We start from the raw sequence: 19750 nt of genomic DNA, 5'->3' as shown, positions 1-19750 counted from the left end.
GCATTCTTCAGACAGCAGGAAGGCCAGTTAAGTATCTATGTAAATAGAATAAGGCTAAAAATGTGACTTCTCTACCTCAAAACCTTTCAATATGTCCCCATGATACCTGCATGGCTTACTCCCACAACTCCTTCAGATCTTTACTCGAATGTCACATTCTCAGACCAAAACTGCACCACCTTCAAAGACACTCCTCTGTCCCTCTTCTCTGCTCTACTTTATTTACTCCATAATACTTATCAACTCTAATAAAAAGTTTATTAATTTGTTTTGTTTATTGAGTCTCCCCTAACTAGAACATAAGCTTGAGGGCAGAGTTTCTGGTATATTTTGTTCCCTGTTACAGTCTAACACCAGAATAATATCAGGCACATTTTGAGCACTCAATAAATAAGTTTAATGAATAAATGAGAAGTATTGGCCGGACACAGTGGCTCACGCCTGTAATCCTAGCACTTTGGGAGGTCAGGGCAGGCAGATCACCTGAGGTCAGGAGTTCAAGACCAGCCTGGGCAACATAGTGAAACCCCGTCTCTATTAAAAATACAAAAATTAGCCGGGCATGGTGGCGCGTGCCTGTAATCCCAGCTAGTCGGGAGGCTGAGGCAGGTCAGCTAGGAGAATCGCTTGAACCTGGGAGGCAGAGGTTGCAGTGAGCCGAGACTGCACCACTGCACTCCAACCTGGACAATGGAGCAAGACTCTATCCCCCCCCCCCCCAAAAAAAAATTGTTTGTTGAGCTGTTTTATACATACATACACACACATACCCCCACACCCCTCTTCAGGATAATGCTAACTGTGATAAAAGATAACAATTAGAGCCGGGCCAGTGGCTCATGCCTGTAATCCCCAGCAACTTTGGGAGGCTGAGGAGGGAGGATCACAGGTCAGGAGATTGAGACCATACCTGGCTAACACGGGTGAAACCCCCGTTCTAACTAAAAATACAAAAAAATTACTAGCCGGGGTGGCCGTGGGCGGCCTGTATCCAGTTACTTGGGAGGCTGGAGGCAGGAGAATGGCCGTGAACCTGGGAGGCAGAGCTTCAGTGAGCCAAGATTGCACCACTGCGCTTCCCAGCCTGGGCAACCCAGAGTGAGACCTGTCTCAATAAAAAAAGAAAAAAACACAACAATTCAGTACCAGACATGACCCTGGCATCTGGTAACTTTCATTTATTTATTTTTTTTCCTGTTAGGTCAGTTTAGCAAGGTAACTCTTAAGTTATCTGGAAAGATAAGAACAAAGTTCCCTAAATTTTTTTTTTTTTCCAAGATGAAATCTCACTCTGTTGCCCAGACTGGAGTGCAGTGGTATGATCTCAGCTCACTGTAATGTTTGCCTCCTAGATTCAAGTGATTCTCCTGCCTCAGCCTCCTGAGTAGCTGGGATTACAGGCAACCACCACCATACCTGGCTAATTTTTTACATTTTTAGTAGAGACCTTGTCTCTATTTAAAAAAAAAAAGTATGAAGCAATAAATATAAAATTTTACAGAGGAATACACACTGTGTCATATAGTATTGCTTTTAAACTAAATAACTAATTCACTAGATTGTAATCTCCTGATGGGTCAATGTTTGCAAAGGTCCAATTACTTTGGAATGGGATCTAATTTTTAAAATATATAAAGGCTGGGTGTGGTGGCTCACATCTATAATCCCAGAACTTTGGGAGGTCGAGGTAGGAGGATTGCTTAAGTCTAGGGGTTTAGGACCAGCTTGGGCAACATAGTGAGACCCCATTTCAACTTTTTTGTAACAAAATAAAAAACATGAAACTCATACTGAAGAATGCTGCTTTAGTTTTTTAATGCTGAAGTATCTACTTCAAATATTCAGATAACTGCATTTATTTAAAAGGAGAGAGTATTTTAAAATTTTAGCAGTAGGGAGAACAACAAAGGAATCTGATATATAAATTGAGATTCCTAAATAAGATGTCTGTCTATTCCATTTATGATGCTTAAAAAAAAAAACAAAACAAAAGAAAAGGCCTTTCATTCCTCCAGAGAAACATTAGCTTTTTCAAGTCCTAAACTCTTCCAAGTAGTAGATTAGCATATAAAAAAATCTAACTCTGAAACAAAAGGAGGAAGACAGCAGTCTTGACGATAGAAACTGTTCTTATTTCTGTACTTCTCAGTACTGAGAATATAATAGGTGTTCAATAAGTAATTCTGATTAATTGGTGTTTACATAATACAGTAAACTGGAACACAGAAAAATTGTATTAACTGTGATTCTTTTTTTTACTTTGAAAACTATGTTTATCAATCTCCTCAAAAAACACAATTTCTTTGCTGAAGGAGGAATGTGGAAAGACAAGTAGAACATATTTACAAGAAAAAAATGATCAGATTGGTCATGATCAGCAATGAAAACCATCCTTTAGTGCTGACTTTTAAGTGTATGTGATCTGTTCATTTTCTGGATATAGACTGCACAATCCTCAATCAAACATTTGTCAAAAGCAAGCTAAAGTAGATTTTATATATATAATATTATTACCAAACATTTTACATGAATTGGCAGCTAAATTGCTAGGAAGAGGGAGTTTACTAACCTTATTTTCACTTGAAGAAGTTTGAAGCAGTAATTTCGGTAGTTACTCTTTCTATTTGCAATGCGTAAGTCACTATTAAAACTTATACTCTACTGGCTAAATAAGAATGAATTTATCACCCACCTATAGGTATAATTTTTTCTGGGTCACAACAGCAGTATACCATATTCCCAACATTCTAAGTAGTTCTTGGTCTGCACTTTGGGCCATCCTAATCAGGTCTCACCTCACCAAAGGCTCCAGCTGCAGACAACAACTCTTTAATGCCAGAAGTGAATCCTCATCAAAAAGGTCAGGCACAATATCCAAGTATTTTCATACAGTAACACATTTCTTTAACATTTTGAAAACAACCTCTTCTCAGGAGCAATGACCTTCTGAGATCTACTTAAAATGGCTGTAAGCCTTACATCGCTAACAGATAAGAGGATAATGAAGGAGAGGCACACAGATTTACAAGGCAGTTCATGGTCTAAGAATCACCAAAGCACTTTCTTCCCTATTGACAGAAGGCTTTAACATTGCAAACTAAAATGTGGTAAGGGACCATAATAATATACATATTGTTAGCTGAAATAAATGCTAAAACAGACAGGGGCAATATAAATTTCTTGAGTTAACTCTGAAAAGAGAAATAATCAAAACGAATTATAAAGTTCCATCACCAAAAATACAATTTTAACTACTTCAGAATCCAGATTCTACCATTCAAAGAAATCACTGTTAGCAAGCTGAATACATTATGATACATTTTGGGGAAATGCCAAAAACTTTCTTAATTTATTGGAAAACATATTTACAAGACAGAATAGATACATGTTTTCTTCCAAATATTGTTGAATTCTACAAAAGAATATGACTACTAAGGAAAATAACTTAATAATAGTTTCTTTTTTTTTTTTTAAGAGATAGGGTCTCACTCTGTCACCCAGGAACGATCATGGCTCAATGTGGCCTCAACCTCCTGAGCTGAAGTGATCCTCCCACCTCGGCCTCCAGAGTAGCTGGGAATATAAGCATGTGCTACCACATCTAGCTAATTTTTAAATTTTTTGTAGAGACGGGAACTTGCTGTTTCCCAGGCTGGCCTTGAACTACTGGGCTCAAGTGAGCCTCCCACCACAGCCTTCCAAAGTGATGGTAGTACAGGCATGAGCTACTACACCTGGACAATAAATAAAAATTTTAAAAGCCACATCATATTCTGAAAACATTTAGTAAAAACATATTATATGCCTGACATTATACTAAAAACTACAGATATGACTGTGAACAAGACAACTATGTTTAGATTCTAGAAGTGAAAACTGATCATTTTCTTCTAGTGTGGAAAGTACAATGAAAAAATAGAGTTTTCTGGGAGCACATATGTGGGTAGGCCCTGGAGGTCTTGATGTTTAAGGAGGTACATGAAGGGAATCTAAAAGTTAACTACGGAAAGGAAAAGGAGTGTGGCAGAAGAAGGAAATTATAAGCAGAGGTAAAACAGGATGTGTAAAAGTCTGAAGGTAAAACAGTAACAGGACAGAAAGACAAAAAAACAGTTAAGTTTTAATTCAAGAACAAGAAACAGGATCACCTACAGAAAGGTTTATACCATGGACCCAAGATAAAAGGCAAAAGACAGAAAGAATTTTAGTTTCCAATGACAAAAAAAAAAAGTGTTAAAGATAACAGCTGAACCTGGAATAGTAGGCATTTCAGTCGCAACACAGACATTTCAAAGAGAAGACGACGTGGAGCTGCTAGACTGCTTGGAGAGGACTATTCATGTACTACAATATAAGGAATGGCATAGACAGATTTAAAATAGTGAAAGGCTGATTAAAACTAATCAATTAAAACTAATTACATTTTAACTTTATAGTCTGTCTCTCCAAACTCCAACACTGTATTAAACAACTATGGACAAAATGGAAAAGGAAAGGGTATTACAAGAAAAAACAAAAATGACTAGGGTTTGATCATTCAAAGTAGAATCAGGGGAGCAGAGGGAAGAACTATACTAACTTATTTCAAACTTTTAATTACATAGAATGTTTATGCTCACTATACAGGCTTTCTGACTCAACATCATCATCGTCGAGATGTTCAGCATCATCACAAACATCGTATCTGTCCTCCTGTACCTTCAGTACAAATGGCTTTAAAGATTAACTTGTCATTAATCTTGTTGACTGGACACAGTGGCCCACACCTGTAATCCCAGCACTTTGGGAGTCTGTGGCAGGGGAGAATTGAGACCAGCCTGGGTAACATGTTAAGATCCGATCTCTACAAAGAATTTTTAGAAATTAGCCGAGTGCAGTGAATGCACCTGTGGCCCCAGCTACTCAGGAAGCTGAGGCAGGAGGATCCCTTGAGCCTGCGAGGTCGAGGCTGCACTGAGCCATAGCTGTGCCAATGAACTCCTGCCTGCGGAGTAAGACTCTGTCTCAAAAAAAATAAAAAAACTTATCTATATTTCACAAGTAATTTTACAAATAAAATCTAAAGTATTTAAATAGCCAGGCATGCTGGCTCACACCTGTAATCCTAGCACTTTGGGAGGCTGAGGCAGGTAGATCACTTGAGCCCAGGAGTTTGAGGCCAGCCTGGGCAACATGGTAAAACCCCTTCTCTACAAAAAATACAAAACTTAGCCAGGCCTGGTGGCATGCGCCTGCAGTCCCAGCAAGTTGGGAGGCTGAGGTTGGGGGATCGCTTACGCCTGGGAGGCGGAGGTTGCAATGAGCCTAGATATGGCCACTGCACTCCGGCCTGGGCGACAGAGTCAGAACTTGTCTCAAATAATAATAATAATAATAATAATAATAATAATAATAATAATAAAGTATTTAAACTGCAAATTACGGCACAAAGATACAATGGTCTTGATTTAAAAATTAGTTAAGATGTACTAAACCATAAACACTTGAACTTTGGGCTAAAGTTCTGATTCCACTTCTTAATTTAAATAATAGATAAGGTAACAATAGTTTGAAATTTACACTTCAGAAAAATGTAATTGCCACGACAAAATCTAAAATCTTGGGTAAACTGAGTAAGTTATTATTATTATTATTATTATTTTTTGAGACAGAGTTTCACTCTTGTCACCCAGGCTGGAGTGCAATGGCACGGTCTCGGCTCACTGCAGCCTCCGCCTCCTGGGTTCAAGCAATTCTCCTGTCTCAGCCTCCCAAGTAGCTGGGATTACAGGTGTCTGCCACCACACCCAGCTAACTTTTGTATTTTTAGTAGAGACGGGGTTTAACCATGATGCCCAGGCTGGTCTTGAACTCCTGACCTCAGGTGATCCACCCACCTCAGCCTCCCAAAGTGGTGGGATTACTGGCGTGGGGCACTGTGCCTGGCCAAATCCAATAAGTTAATTATTCTAAGTCTATATTGAATACAAATAGCTCCACAGTTTCCTTTCTGATTCACATCAAAGAGAACAAAATATGATTAAACATGGCAGTGTGTTCAACTTACTGTGACTTCAAATTTTACTTTGGAATTGTGTATGAAAAAGTAATTAAAGGCATCTGCATGCCAACATGTTATTCAGAAGTTAAAATTATCATTCCTTTTGTTTCCTAGATACCTTGGCTCATTACACAAAATTTAAATGGAGTCGCTGATGCTTTAAAATAAACGTCTACTTATAAATCAGTTAATAATATTCCCTATTTTTATCACAAGTTTCCACATTCCTAACACATTATTAGAACAGTTCAATGTACCAAATATTATTTGAGTAGAAGAGCCTGCAAAGCATCCATAGTGAATTGTTTAGCCAGAATCAGAGTGAGAATTTATAGGTAATATAAATCATAGTCATCACATTGTAAACCTGACCATGTCAGAATTTCTCTAAGAAATTTAGCAGTAATTCTGACTTTGCGATAATGCTTTTCATGGTAAGACCCACTAAGAGAGTAGCCACTTGCCAGAAGCCAGCAGCAATTCAGTTGTCTGTTGAACAAATTCATTGTTGGTTCTTTGTTTTTATAAATTATAAAATAAAAGTAAACGAACTGGTAAGAAACACTTTCTTTCCACAAATCTGGGCAAGTTAATTTTTATACTGATCTACAGCCCTCTGTTTGAAAATTTGCTTGATCCCAAAACAATTATTCTCTGAAGACAGAGGGGTAAGGACCACTGATATTCACAAAGTCAAGTGTTCACAAATATAAGAGGATGCATATTCATTATAAAACACATGCTCTGGCCGGGTGCGGTGGTTCACGCCTGTAATCCCAGCACTTTGGGAGGCCAAGGCAGGGGGATCACGAGGTCAGGAGTTCAAGACCAGCCTGGTGGAGATGGTGAAATCCCATCTCTACTAAAAACACAAAAAATTAGCCAGGCAAGGTGGCAGGCACCTGTAATCCCAGCTACTCGGGAGGCTGAGGCAGGAGAATCACTTGAACTTGGGAGGGCGGAGGTTGCAGTGAGCTGAGATCGTGCCACCACACTCCAGCCTGGGCAATAGAGTAAGACTCCGTCTCAAAAAAACAAAACAAAACAAAACAAAAAAACCAAAAACATACATGCTCTATACCAGGCACAGGGCTGAGTCCTTTTATTAATAATAATAAAAGGTATTACCTAATTTACTCCTTAAAACAGCCTTATAGGATATATTCTATCATTAGTCCTGCTTTACAAAGGAGAAAAAAGAAGTTTGAAGAGGTTAAATCTATCTCCCTCAGCAATAGTAAGCGGCAGGGGTAGTCTGTGTGACATAGAGGTTGAAGAACTACTAAATATTTTATCAGTGTTTCTCAAAATGCAGTTCATGGTCCATCTACATCAAAATCACCCTGGATGTTTGTAAAGTACAGAGTCCTAGGGCCCACTAAATAAAAATATTTGCTGACAGAGCCAGTAACCTGCACTTTTAATAATTTCTCCAAATAATTCCAATGTTCAATATAGCTGGTAACTACCAATATACCATAGTAGACTTATGGCTGACTTGTTTTTAATTTGGGGGTATTTCTCTTGCAAGAAATAAGGATAGGACAAAACTCAACTAAGATGCCAACAAATAAGAATGTTATAAATAACTGAGAAAACAGAGTATTTCTTCAGGCTTTTACCATACGCTACTGATTTATTTCAATGGCTACCACGCAAATCAATGGGCACATTGTAAGAGCAGTTAAAATCACTACATGTATTTAAAGCAAACTGACTCTTCACGTGCCTAAACTGAATGCTAATCAACGTTCCATATCTGCCATCATTTAGCTAACCAAAAGTTTTAGAAGGAAGACCTTAGAACTTTGCAACTTTCGACAGTTCTTTACATGTGTAAGTATCATAATTCATTTCCCCCTAAAAACATAGTATACCTTTTTTTTTTTTTGAGACAGGGTCTCGCTCTGTTGCCAGCCTGGAGTGCAGTGGCACAATCTCAGCTCACTGCAACCTCTGCCACCACCTGGGTTCAAACTATTCTCCTGCCTCAGCCTTCCGAGTAGCTGGGACTACAAGTACATGCCATCACACCCGGCTAATTTTTGTACTTTTAGTAGAGATGGGGTTTCTCCATGTTGGCCAGGATAGTCTCATTCTCTTGACCTCATGATCCACCCGTCTTGGCCTCCCAAAGTGCTGGGATTACAGGCATGAGCCACCGCACCCAGCCAAATATAGTCAACTTTTATGAGAACATCCCCATGCTTATGAAGTTGTTAAACCTTATTTAAACATGATGATTTATCTTGGTCCTTCTCCCCTTGGTACAGCTTTAGCCTTACAGTCCTAAGAGGACACACACCTTCTGCTCACTCTGGAGGCAATTAAATGTTTAAATCAAGACTTAGAATGTACATTTCAAGAGGCTGAAAAATTTTCAATCCAGTTCAATCCAATAAAATGCATTTAGTCCACTAAACTAAGAAAAACTCAGAGGAATAGGACCTGAGTCATATTCTCAAGGGGCTTGCAACTTGGGGTAAACAAAGCCATTTCCAACAGACTTAGAGATAGGGCAAAAAGCAAATTAATTGTTTTAATTGAAATATAAAGTGTTGCAGAAATGCAAATAGTAAAATAAATTAACTCAAATTAAAGAGAAATGGACAAGCATGAAAGAACAGGCAGCATCTATCTGAATTGGGCTTTGATGACAAAGAACCATCTCAATTGTCAAGGGTTGAAAGATGAGGTACATTCTTAAACGAAGGAAGATAAGGAGTGATGTATATAGGGTCGCTATAATATAAAGTTCATGGTGTGGTTACGGTATATTGACCAGTGCTCTGTAGTTGAGGCAGAGAACACACGTGAGGAGAAATGAGCATGGGAAATTAAGTCAAGGATAGGAAACTAAGAGACTCTGAAGCCATGTTAAGGAATTTAAACAAACGTTTCTGAGCAGAGAAGTGAAGTAATTAAAAGAAATGCAATGTCAATTTAATGTGAATTAAAAATACATAAAAAAAATTGTCCTTCATACTTTCATATCATTGAGAGGCAGTAAAACAAGAAAGATAAGAAATTTGTAATGATGGCACCAAGAAAGAAAGATGAAAGAAATATGTCTGAGTTAAGATGGATAGAATCTAATATGAAGCTTGACAAGGAAAAGTCAAAGTGAGTCAAGTTAGACACTGGAATTAAAAATATTATCAACCAGGATATAAAACACAGAAGGAAGAACATGTTTGTCTTTTTTTTTTTTTTAAATACCTTTAGGTGGATTGAGGCAGGGGAAGATGAATTTGGCTTTAGATATGAGATTTAGGTGCTAGAAAATATAACCAGGAGGCATTTATTAAAGTGAATCTGCAGTTTCAGAAATACCTCAAAAGCAGAAAAGTTCATCTAGGTATCACCTGCAAAGATAGGAAGGATAGGTGAGGCATGGAAATGGCTGTGATGAAGCAAAGCATGTACATCATTCAAGAACAAAATAGAGTGAAGGGCTGATCTGCTCAAAATAACTTTTATTTTAAAAGTAGGTGGTAAAAGGGGAACAGTAAAACTCGTAAGAAATAATAAGAATATCAGGAAACTACAGTGTTTCAAAAGTCAAAGGAGAAGAGAGTTTGAAGAAAACTGATTGGCCAACAGTGTTAAAATGCTGCAGAGATGTTAGGGGGTACATGAAACTAAAAAGAAAATAATCATTAGGAATTAGAAGGTCATTATTGTAGGTGAAACAATGAATGTACAGGAATACTTGTTTCAAATAATTCAAGATTTTTTTTTTTTACTTGAGACAGAGTCTCGCCCTGTCACCCAGGCTAGAGTGCAGTGGCATGATCTTGGCTCACTGCAACCTCTGCCTCCCAGGTTCAAGTGACTCTCCTGCCTCTGCTTCCCGAGTAGCTGGGATTACAGGCACCTGCCACCTATAGTCTAATTTTTGTATATATTTTTTTTAGTAGAGATGGGGTTTCACCATATTTGCCAGGCTGGTCTCGAACTCCTGACCCTGTGATCCACCCACCTCGGTTTCCCAAACTGTTGGGATTACAGGTGTGAGCCACCATGCCCAGCCTAATTCAAGATTTCTTAACAAGGCAAAAGTATTTTTAACTTTTAGATACTATTAAAAATCCAAAAAACTTCCCAATTAATAAAAGGGTAAATAGAAAATATTATTTTCAAATAAAATGTAGCCATTTTTAACATATTGAAAATTATTTGACTGATTAAATAAATTTGTTTTCTCTACTAATACAGTGCTTTCAAAAACAGACAATATGCAGCTTCTGCATTCAAAGTAATTTTTTAATCAACTGACAAAGACTAGCTCCTTGACCAAATTTTTTAGGTTCCTCTAAGCTCACTTCTACTAAGTTTCATTCTTGGTCCCCTTCCTGTCATTGGTTTATCCTAGACCAGTTTTAGATAAGAATCCAGCAATAGTCATTCCCCTCAACTGGGGCCATTTTAGCAAGAATCCCCTACCTTTGACGTCTCGTCTTTGTAATTTTTCCATCCACTGACCACCTCACCTCAATTCTTGGCTATAAATCCCCACTTGTTGTTGTTATATTGAGAGTTGAGCTTATCTCTCTCTCCTACTGCAATACCCTTAATTGCAATAGTCTTGAATAATGTCTTCCTTACTGTTTTAACAAATATCAGAATAATTTTTTCTTTAACACAACAAGGCATTTAAGGAAAGCAGTCACACTCTTGTCAATATTAACAGAAAAATAATTTACCATACAATCACAAATAAAAGTGAAAGTTCAACAGAATATCCATATGACTGGCAACTAAGATAAGTTAGAGTTTACAAAGTGAGTATAAAAAGGTTCCCTCAATATTTTAAGCAAAATAATTTTTTAAAAGGCTTTCCTACTTAAAGACAAGGGCACTGAAAAGTAGTAGAATGAAGCTTATTGCCTATTCATGCCAGAACTTACCAGTCAGAACTTTTAATAATAACAGAATGAAAATGGGAGAAAGTAGTTGATGTGTAATCAGTAGTCAAGTTATATGTCATATAAAGCAATGGATACAAACAGCACTTGACACCCAAATTCCTCTATTCAGTCAACAAATATTTAGGCTTGGCCCAAGGGAGGAAAGATAGAATAATAATGCAGACCCCCTATGCCAGAAAGGATCCTATGAGTTAGAAGACATGACATGTACAAATAAGCAAAATGCTATAAATAGCCAAAATACAAAGATGAATGGGATAAATTAATTGAAGAAAGGTACAAGTAAAGTGTTATCAGAATTAGAGAAATGAGAGATAATTTCTGATAAGGCAAGAAAAGGTTTCACGAAAAAAAAGAGGGTATGTGATTTAAGTCTTCATGCATGATTGTTAGGATTTAACAGGTAGAAGAAAAAGAGAAGGCATTTTAGTGATAGAAAGAAGCATAAGGAAAAGCAGCCCAGGCACAATGGCTCACACCTGTAATCCCAGCACTTTGGGAGGCTGAGGCAGGTGGATCACCTGAGGTCAGGAGTTCAAGACCAGCCTGGCCAACATAGTGAAGTCCCGTCTCTAATAAAAATACAAAAATTAGCCAGACATGGTAGTGCATGCCTGTAATCACAGCTACCTGGGAGGCCAAGGCAGGAGAATCGCTTGAATCCAGGAGGTGGAGGCTGCAGTGAACTGAGATCACACCACTGCACTCCAGCCCAGGCAAAAGAGAGATTGTGTGTCAAAAAAAAAAAAAAAAAAACGGAAAAGCAGAGTGTATTAACAGTTTTCTGTATCCAATGGAAAGAAGAACAGTAGAAATTAACACTTAGGCCTGTGTAGTGAATTGAATACTGTCTCCCGAACATTCATGACTATCCGGAACCTCAGAATACAGCCTTATTTGGAAACAGGGTCTTTGCGGATGTGATGAATTAAGGACCTTGAGGTAAAAATTATCCTGGATTTATCTTGGACCCTGAATCCAAAGAGGAAAGGACACAGAAACACATAGAGAAGGCCATGAGAAGACAGAGGCAAAGAATGGGAGATGCTGCCACAAACCAAGGAATGCTTGGGGTCACCAAAAAATTGAAGAGGCAAGGAATAATTCTTTTCTAGGGACTGAGGCAGAGCAGGAAGCACCTTTTGAGAGGCCGAGGGGCCTAGGGGTCCCTGCATGCATGGAAATAAAAGATATTCCTGAGTTCCTTCAAGTGAAACTCTAGGCATCTATCTAGCCAGCCCTGAGAAATAAGTAACTTGTTAAGCCAGAAAGTAATAGTAGCCTAAAAGAAGATGTCTGATTTCCCTATAGCAACTAAAGATAACATCTTAATATGTGCCCCTGAGTTGTCATTCAGAAGAACAGACCCCCTCCCTTACCAAGAACCCACACTGAGCTGATCAGACCTTAGACCACAGGGGAACTAAAGACTAATGCTTACCATCCTTCTTTGTTCTAAATTTCTTCCCAGGCTGGGTGTGGTGGCTCATTCCTATAATCTTAGCACTTTGGGAGGCTGAGGCGGGTGGATCACTTGAGGTCAGGAGTTTGAAACCAGCCTGGCCAACATGGTGAAACCCCTTCTCTGCTAAAAATACAAAAAATTTAGCTGGGCGAAGTGGCGGACACCTATAATCCCAGCTACTCAGGAGGCTGAGGCAGAAGAATCACTTGAACCTGGGAAGTGGAGGTTGCAGTGAGCAGAGATCGTGCCACTGCACTCCAGCCTGGGCGACAGAGTAATACTCCATCTCAAATTAATTAATTAATTAATTTCTTCCTGAAGGGCCTGGAGGGAGTCATACCCATGAGCCAGTTAATGTTCTTTTCTGCTGACCTCAAATTTTAAAAAGATGCTTCTCTTCCTTAACCAATTGCAAATCAGAAAACCTTTAAATCTGTCTACCTACCTATTACCTACCTGTAAGCTCCCCCTTCAAGATATCCTACCCTTTTAGGCCAAAATCAATGAGTATCCTCCATGTATTGATTTATGATTTTTGCCTGTAGCTTCTACATTCCTGAAAGTTACCCTTGCCTTTAAAATCCCTTACCCGTGAGCCTTGGGGAGGTCACGCTTTGAGCATGTACCTGGTCCTCTTTGCTTAATGCCCTATAAATGTCTTCCTTTCTACTGCTACAAAAACTCTGGTGTAGATATGTGATTTTACTGAGCCAGGTAAGCAGACCCAACTCCAGTTCTATAACAGGACTTCAGAGGGAATACAGTCATAAAAACATCTTGATTTCAGCTGCTAAAACTGAGTTAAATGTCTCGTTTCAGTTTATGAATTGTGGTAATTTGTTACAGCAACCCTTGGAAACTAATACAGCTTAGTTAAGGACAATTCACAGAGGGCTATATTTTCCATGCCCAACATTTCTTTTTATTACATTTTGAAAAAAAACAAAATACTGACAAAAAAAAGTTTCTCAGGCCGGGAGTAGTGGCTCACGCCTATAATCCCAGCACGTTGGGAGGCTTAGGCAGGTGGATCACGAGGTCAGGAGATCAAGACCATCCCGGCTAACATGGTGAAACCATGACTCTACTAAAAATACAAAAAAATTAGCCAGGTGTGGTGGCGGGTGCCTGTAGTCCCAGCTACTCGGGAGGCTGAGGCAGGAGAATGGCGTGAACCTGGGAGGCGGAGCTTGCAGTGAGCCAAGATCACGCCACTGCACTTCAGCCTGGGCGACAGAGACTCCACCTCAAAAAAAAGAAAAAAAAGTCTCGGCTGGGTGCAGTGACTCACGACTGTAATCCCAGCACTTTGGGAAACTGAGGTGGGAGGATTACTTGAGCCCAAGAGTTCAAGACCAACATAGGCAACATAGACCCCTGCAGTCTCTACAAAAGATAAAAAAAGTTAGCCAGGCATGGTGGTGAATGCCTGTAGTCCCAGGGGCTCAGAAGGATGAAGTGAGAGGATTGGATGACCCCAGGATGTTGAGACTGCTGTAAGCCACAATGGTGTCACTGCACTCCAGCCTGGGACAGAGCGAGACCCTGTCTCAAAAACATAAAAAATTTAAAAATTTAAATAAATTTCTCCTTTATAAGCATATTCTCATATTACCAGTCAATTATATATTTTTAAAAAGGCAAAAAGAAAACAATGAAATGTCATTACTTACAATGCGTGACTCCAGCCAGAGTTTGGTAGAAAGTAGGAGTATCACTATCATCAGTGAGGGTAACATACACACCTCCAGATAGAAGCCATCGAGAGAAAGTAAAAGCATCTTTGTTTAGAAAAAGCCAATTTCTAAACTTTTCATAGTTTACCTTTTCACCCTAAAATTAAAACAAGAAAACATAAGTTTAGTCAAATTTTAAGGTATCTTACTTGGAACCTGCACAACCTGAAATTGGCAATTAGTTGGTATTTACCTTTCTGCTATCTATAAAGGAAGGATTATCTAATAACACTGCAGTGTGTGTGTATATATATATATATATGGAAATCAAACTGTTTCAAAAAATAATTATACTTCATAACTTCTACTTGCATAAAATCTGTATGTTAATTACAAATTATTTCATCAGTTCAGTAAAGCAGCACACTGCCAATAAGCCAGATTTTGTTTGCTAAAATATATCCCAAAATCAGTAAACTGCATTTTTTTGTTGTTGTTTTTGTTCGTTTGTTTGTTTCGAGACGGAGTCTCGCTCTGTCACCCAGGCTTGAGTGCAGTGGCGTGATCTTGGCTCACTGCAAGCTCTGCCTCCCGGGTTCATGCCACTCCCCTGCCACAGCCTCCCGAGTAGCTGGGACTACAGGTGCCTGCCACCATGCCCAGCTAATTTTTTGTATTTTTTAGTAGAGATGGGCTTTCACCGTGTTAGCTCAGGATGGTCTTCATCTCCTGATCTCATGATCTGCCCATCTCAGCCTCCCAAAGTGCTGGGATTACAGGCGTGAGCCACCGTGTCCAGCCATCTGCATTTCTTTAAACATTTAATAAACCCAATTTTTCATTTGCCTTATCCCTCTTCTTTAGCACTCTTTAATCTGCCTGAGTTACTATATTTTAATTAAATCTGTATGGAATTAAAATACTCTTTAAATTTCATTTGTGAATTAATAACAACTATCCAGGTGTCCTCCTAGAGTAGACAATCAGGATCCCAGAAGGCATCACTGAAAACATGTATGCACACAGAGAACAAAAAGAAGCAAGTTGATTTCTGTTTCTTTGCTTTCTTTCCAGGTATTTGTCTTGATAAATCTCTGCAGAAAAGTATCCAGGCTGAAAAAGAGCATCATACGGTTGTTCAAGCCAATCCCTTTGCTTGGAAGACAAGAGATCCTAGGTTTAGTGGGAGCCAGGTATTTCTAAGCAGAAAAAGGGAGAAGCAATTCACAAGGAAATACAATGAAGTTACAACCTAAACTATTTGATCAGGAAAAAAAAGAAAGAAATACAATGAATAATGACAGTCAGGATTAGAGCAGCTCTAATCCTAATAGACATGTTAAAGAATACAAATAGCTGGGCGCGGTGGCTCAAGCCTGTAATCCCAGCACTTTGGGAGGCCGAGACGGGCGGATCACGAGGTCAGGAGATCGAGACCATCCTGGCTAACACGGTGAAACCCCGTCTCTACTAAAAAATACAAAAAACTAGCCGGGCGAGGTGGCGGGCGCCTGTAGTCCCAGCTACTCAGGAGGCTGAGGCAGGAGAATGGCGTGAACCCGGGAGGTGGAGCTTGCAGTGAGCCGAGATCCGGCCACTGCACTCCAGCCAGGGCGACAGAGCGAAACTCCATCTCAAAAAAAAAAAAAAAAAAAAAGAATACAAATAATTAGTTACCTAAAAGAGATATGGTAGAAACGTATCTACATTGTTTAGTAGCATCCTATTAAGTGAGGCAATACTCTCAGCCTGGTAGTTTCAGAACATTTAACGTGAGTGCAATCCAAGCAATCAAGACACTGACAGTCTTGTTTTTCTGAATGGAAGAATATGGTGTGAAAGTTGATCATACAAATTGGGTCATAACTAAATCAGAGTCAACAGGCCCAGGGGAGAAGCATTCAGGATACATTGCTCTTGAAATAAATTCTCTGTAAGTCCAGCTGCTGAGATGATTTGCTGCAACTAATTCTGCCCACCACCATTGCCCACCAACTGGAGTTTGCCAGCTCCCTAAAGTTTTACTAACACCAATGAACTTTCTTTCAGGACCACATGTAACACTCCCTTTTTTAGAAAACTCCCAACCTTCTCTTTGTTATTTGGACATACTGAAGACCACCCAGTCTGCATGTATGCTCTATACATTTTTATTTTGACATTGACAATGACATTCAGACATGTTGTAGGGACATATGAGTATACTGCCAACATGTTTAGAAATGAGAGTTCCTCCCCATATTCTTTCTGTATCCCACATTTAGTCTAGAAAGAAGCTTAGTAGTATAAATTCTACAAGCTGATGCACATTTTTACACACATTAACATCTCTGACATTGGGATAAGTCTTAAAATCAATAGCATCTTTTAATTGTAATTTATTAGTGGTTGTGATATTGTTAAATACATATTTGGTCTTCATCTCTTTTGCTGGCATGCAACTCCTAAAATTCTTGTAGTCTCCAAAGTGATAAATGACTCTGCATGCTAATGAATTGACCCAAGGCTGGGTAGGAGGCTGCTAGATAGCCTCAGGATGGGGGCTGGCCAAAGGAAAAAAAAAAATTAACCTCTAGGGAGGGAGGGGAGAGGGCTGAAAGTTGGGCTCATTACCAATGGTCAATGATTTAATCAATCATGATCACTAGTGAAGATGTCTAGGGGGCAGTTTTGTGGAACTAATCCCTCAACTTGTGGGATCTGATGCTATCTCCAGGTAGACCCTTCTACCACCTTCACACACAGCTAATACCAAATGTTTACAATGTCCTAGTGACTGCTGTAAATATTTCAAATACTAATTTAATCTTCAAAACACTCCCTACAGAAGGCACTATTGTTACCCCCATCTTACCATAAGAAAACAAAGACAGCAAAAGGTTAAGGAATTTGCGTACTGTTATACAGTGGAAGAAAGAGGACTGAACTCAGGTAGTCCAGGCTCCAAAGTGAGCACACTGCCTGTCTAAGTGAAATACAAAGTAATCTCTGAAGTTCACTTGCTAATTGGGAATCATTCCACATAACTGGTAGACCAAAAATTACACTGTCAAATCTGATTTTTTGTTTTGAGTCATGAATCTCTTCTAAAAAGAGAAGACAAGTATAAAATATAAATTTCCATTTTAAGAGTCAACAACCTAAAAGAAGTCAGTGACAAAGAAAAATTCATACAACACCTAGGTGGATTTCTTTATAACTTCATCTGTCAAGGGTAATAACAAAGCACAAGACAGAAAAAGCTAAGACCCATATCACTTAAATCTAAGCACTAGGTCCTTATATTTTACCTAAAGTGCTTTTCTTTGTGTGTGTATGTGTATAAACACAAAAACAACACAAAGCATTGTTACTGAAGGTCTGAACTAACCTATTCTAATATAAATACTTGGATAGCAAGGTTCTACATACAATCATCAGACACACTACTCAGATACTAGAGCAGGCAAATAAATCAAATAGTTGAATCAAATACCAATAGCCCATTTACAAGGTTGGTTTTATACCAACTAGAGGTATCTAACAATTCAAATAGCCATATACATGAGCTTCACATTTCTTTGATCTTTTCTTCTCTAAAAATCTTATTAAAAATACCACCAACTTAGGCATTAATTACCATAGCCCTATGATGTCTTTATTATAGTTACTTCCTCTTCCCATTACTGAAATTGAAGCATTCCAACTTCCCATCAAAATTTCCTCTTATGAGTACATTCCATCTAGCATACTGACACCAGCAATTTTTTAATTCCACAGGACCTACACCAATGACCTACCTGCAGGTCACCAAATTTAATGATCACTTCTCAGTGATCAAAGGTCAACTCACTAGACCTTTCAGGGTATTTGACATAGTTGAGTTCTCGTTCCTTCTGGAAACATTGGCCTCAGTTGGGTTCTAGGACACTATTCTCTTTTATTAATCCTCTTTTCTTGCAGGCCATTTCTTATTGATCTGTTTTGAGTCCTCTTCATCTCTTCAAACTCTAAACACTGCATTACAGGACTCACTCTTCCAACCTGCTTTCTATCTAAACTTACTCCTAGATGATCTCATTCTCACCTGTAAGCCAACAACAAATCCTTTCTCCTCAACAACAAATTTATATATCAAAAATCACATTTGACAACTCCACTTGAGTGCCTAATAGGATTCTCAAGTGTAATTACATCTTTCTTGACATCCAACCCCTTAACCTGCTTCTCCATTACTCTTAGCTATCTCAGGTAGTGGTAACTCCATTCAGGCTAAATACTAATCATCTTCCCTCTACTCATTCTGTCACATAGTCCATAATCAATACAAGAAAAAATTCTAGGCCAACTCTACCTTTGAAATAAATGCAGAATCTAAAAACTTCTCATTACCTCACTGCTATACCATGATCTAAATGATTGATTAAATCACTGACCTTTGGTAATCACGATCCTCATGCCTGGATTATTCAGATACCTCAACTGGACTCAGTTCAACCTACTCCCCATAAGATCCAAAGTTATCACGTGTTAAAAAAAAAAAAAAAAAAGCAACTCATATTTTGTTACTCCTCTACTCAAAACCTTCCAGTGGTTTCTATCTCACTCAGGGTAAAAGTCAAAGGACTCACACTGTTCTGTAGGACAATATATAATCATTTCCTACCACTCCCCTGTTCACACCATTCCAATTAAATTGGCCTTGTTATTGTTCCTTGGATATACAACTATACCCCCACCTCAAGGTCTTTGCTATATTCTCTTGATGAAAAGTCCCCCAGATATCGTCATGGTTTTCTTTCTCACTGGCTACAAATTCTTTACACAAATCTTACTTATCTGACAGACCTAACCATTCTATATAAAATAACAATATTCAGATTTTCGATATTACCACCTTCTTCCTTTATTCTACTTTATTTTCCCCTACAGCCCTAATTATCAGCTAATACATGTGCCTGCTATTGTGCTTAAATTGTTAGAGTACTGGGTGGCCAACCACACTTAGTTTCCATCTACAAAAATGAGAATGTTTTCATAAACCTTATTAAAATGAAAAAATATCATACTTCCTGAAAAGAAAAAAGAGTATTAATGTTTTGGACATCTATGTCAAAAATCCAATCAGTCAGGTTTGCTAGATTATCTTTTTTTCTTACAAGCAAATTTTTATTATGGGGAAACAAACACAAATCATAGCTCAGTTTGCCCTGAAGTCGTAAATTGCTATCACAGCAACTTCCAGTCAATATGTCAGAACCAAAAACACAGGAAGCGCATCCTTTTGCACCTGACACTTGGAAATGCTGGATAAAATGTTAACAACACAACCACCACCAAAAACTGCACGCTAAGCTCAAAAGCAAGAAAGAGATATCACCAGGGGATATCAACACAGGAGCTATTCAAAACCAGAGGGGCAAGAAACTAATGATAGACAGTCCAAATATATATCAGAACCAGATACATGCAAATGACTGAAATATGGACAATCAATGTCTATACAGTCATGAAGGCAGAGCTAACTCCCCAAATAAAACAAAGAACAATGAAGGACTGTCATACTGGTGAAACGGAATTGTGTCAAAAAGCCACCCATAAGAAACTGGGCAGCACTCAGTGCTGCATGAAAGAATCAGAACTTCTTTTTTTTTTTTTT

General features: G+C 38.6%; 1 protein-coding gene across 1 annotated transcript in view; it reads right to left on the bottom strand.

Annotated features, from left to right (window-relative positions):
• Positions 1 to 19750, bottom strand: part of LOC108528835 (ubiquitin carboxyl-terminal hydrolase 32-like) — a gene marked incomplete at its 3' end in the record, with an annotated part of 37847 nt that overhangs the window by 9345 nt on the left and 8752 nt on the right. The window contains exon 3 of the mRNA XM_017870818.1: positions 14110 to 14269. Coding sequence (XP_017726307.1) covers positions 14110 to 14269 — 160 coding nt within the window. The remainder of the gene's footprint in view (positions 1 to 14109; positions 14270 to 19750) is intronic.

The sequence above is a fragment of the Rhinopithecus bieti genome, unplaced genomic scaffold (assembly GCF_001698545.2).
Source record: "Rhinopithecus bieti isolate Rb0 unplaced genomic scaffold, ASM169854v2 scaffold_5497, whole genome shotgun sequence".
NCBI lineage: Eukaryota > Metazoa > Chordata > Mammalia > Primates > Cercopithecidae > Rhinopithecus > Rhinopithecus bieti.
Note: the sequence above shows the minus strand (reverse complement) of the source record. Positions and strands in the feature narration are given on the sequence as shown.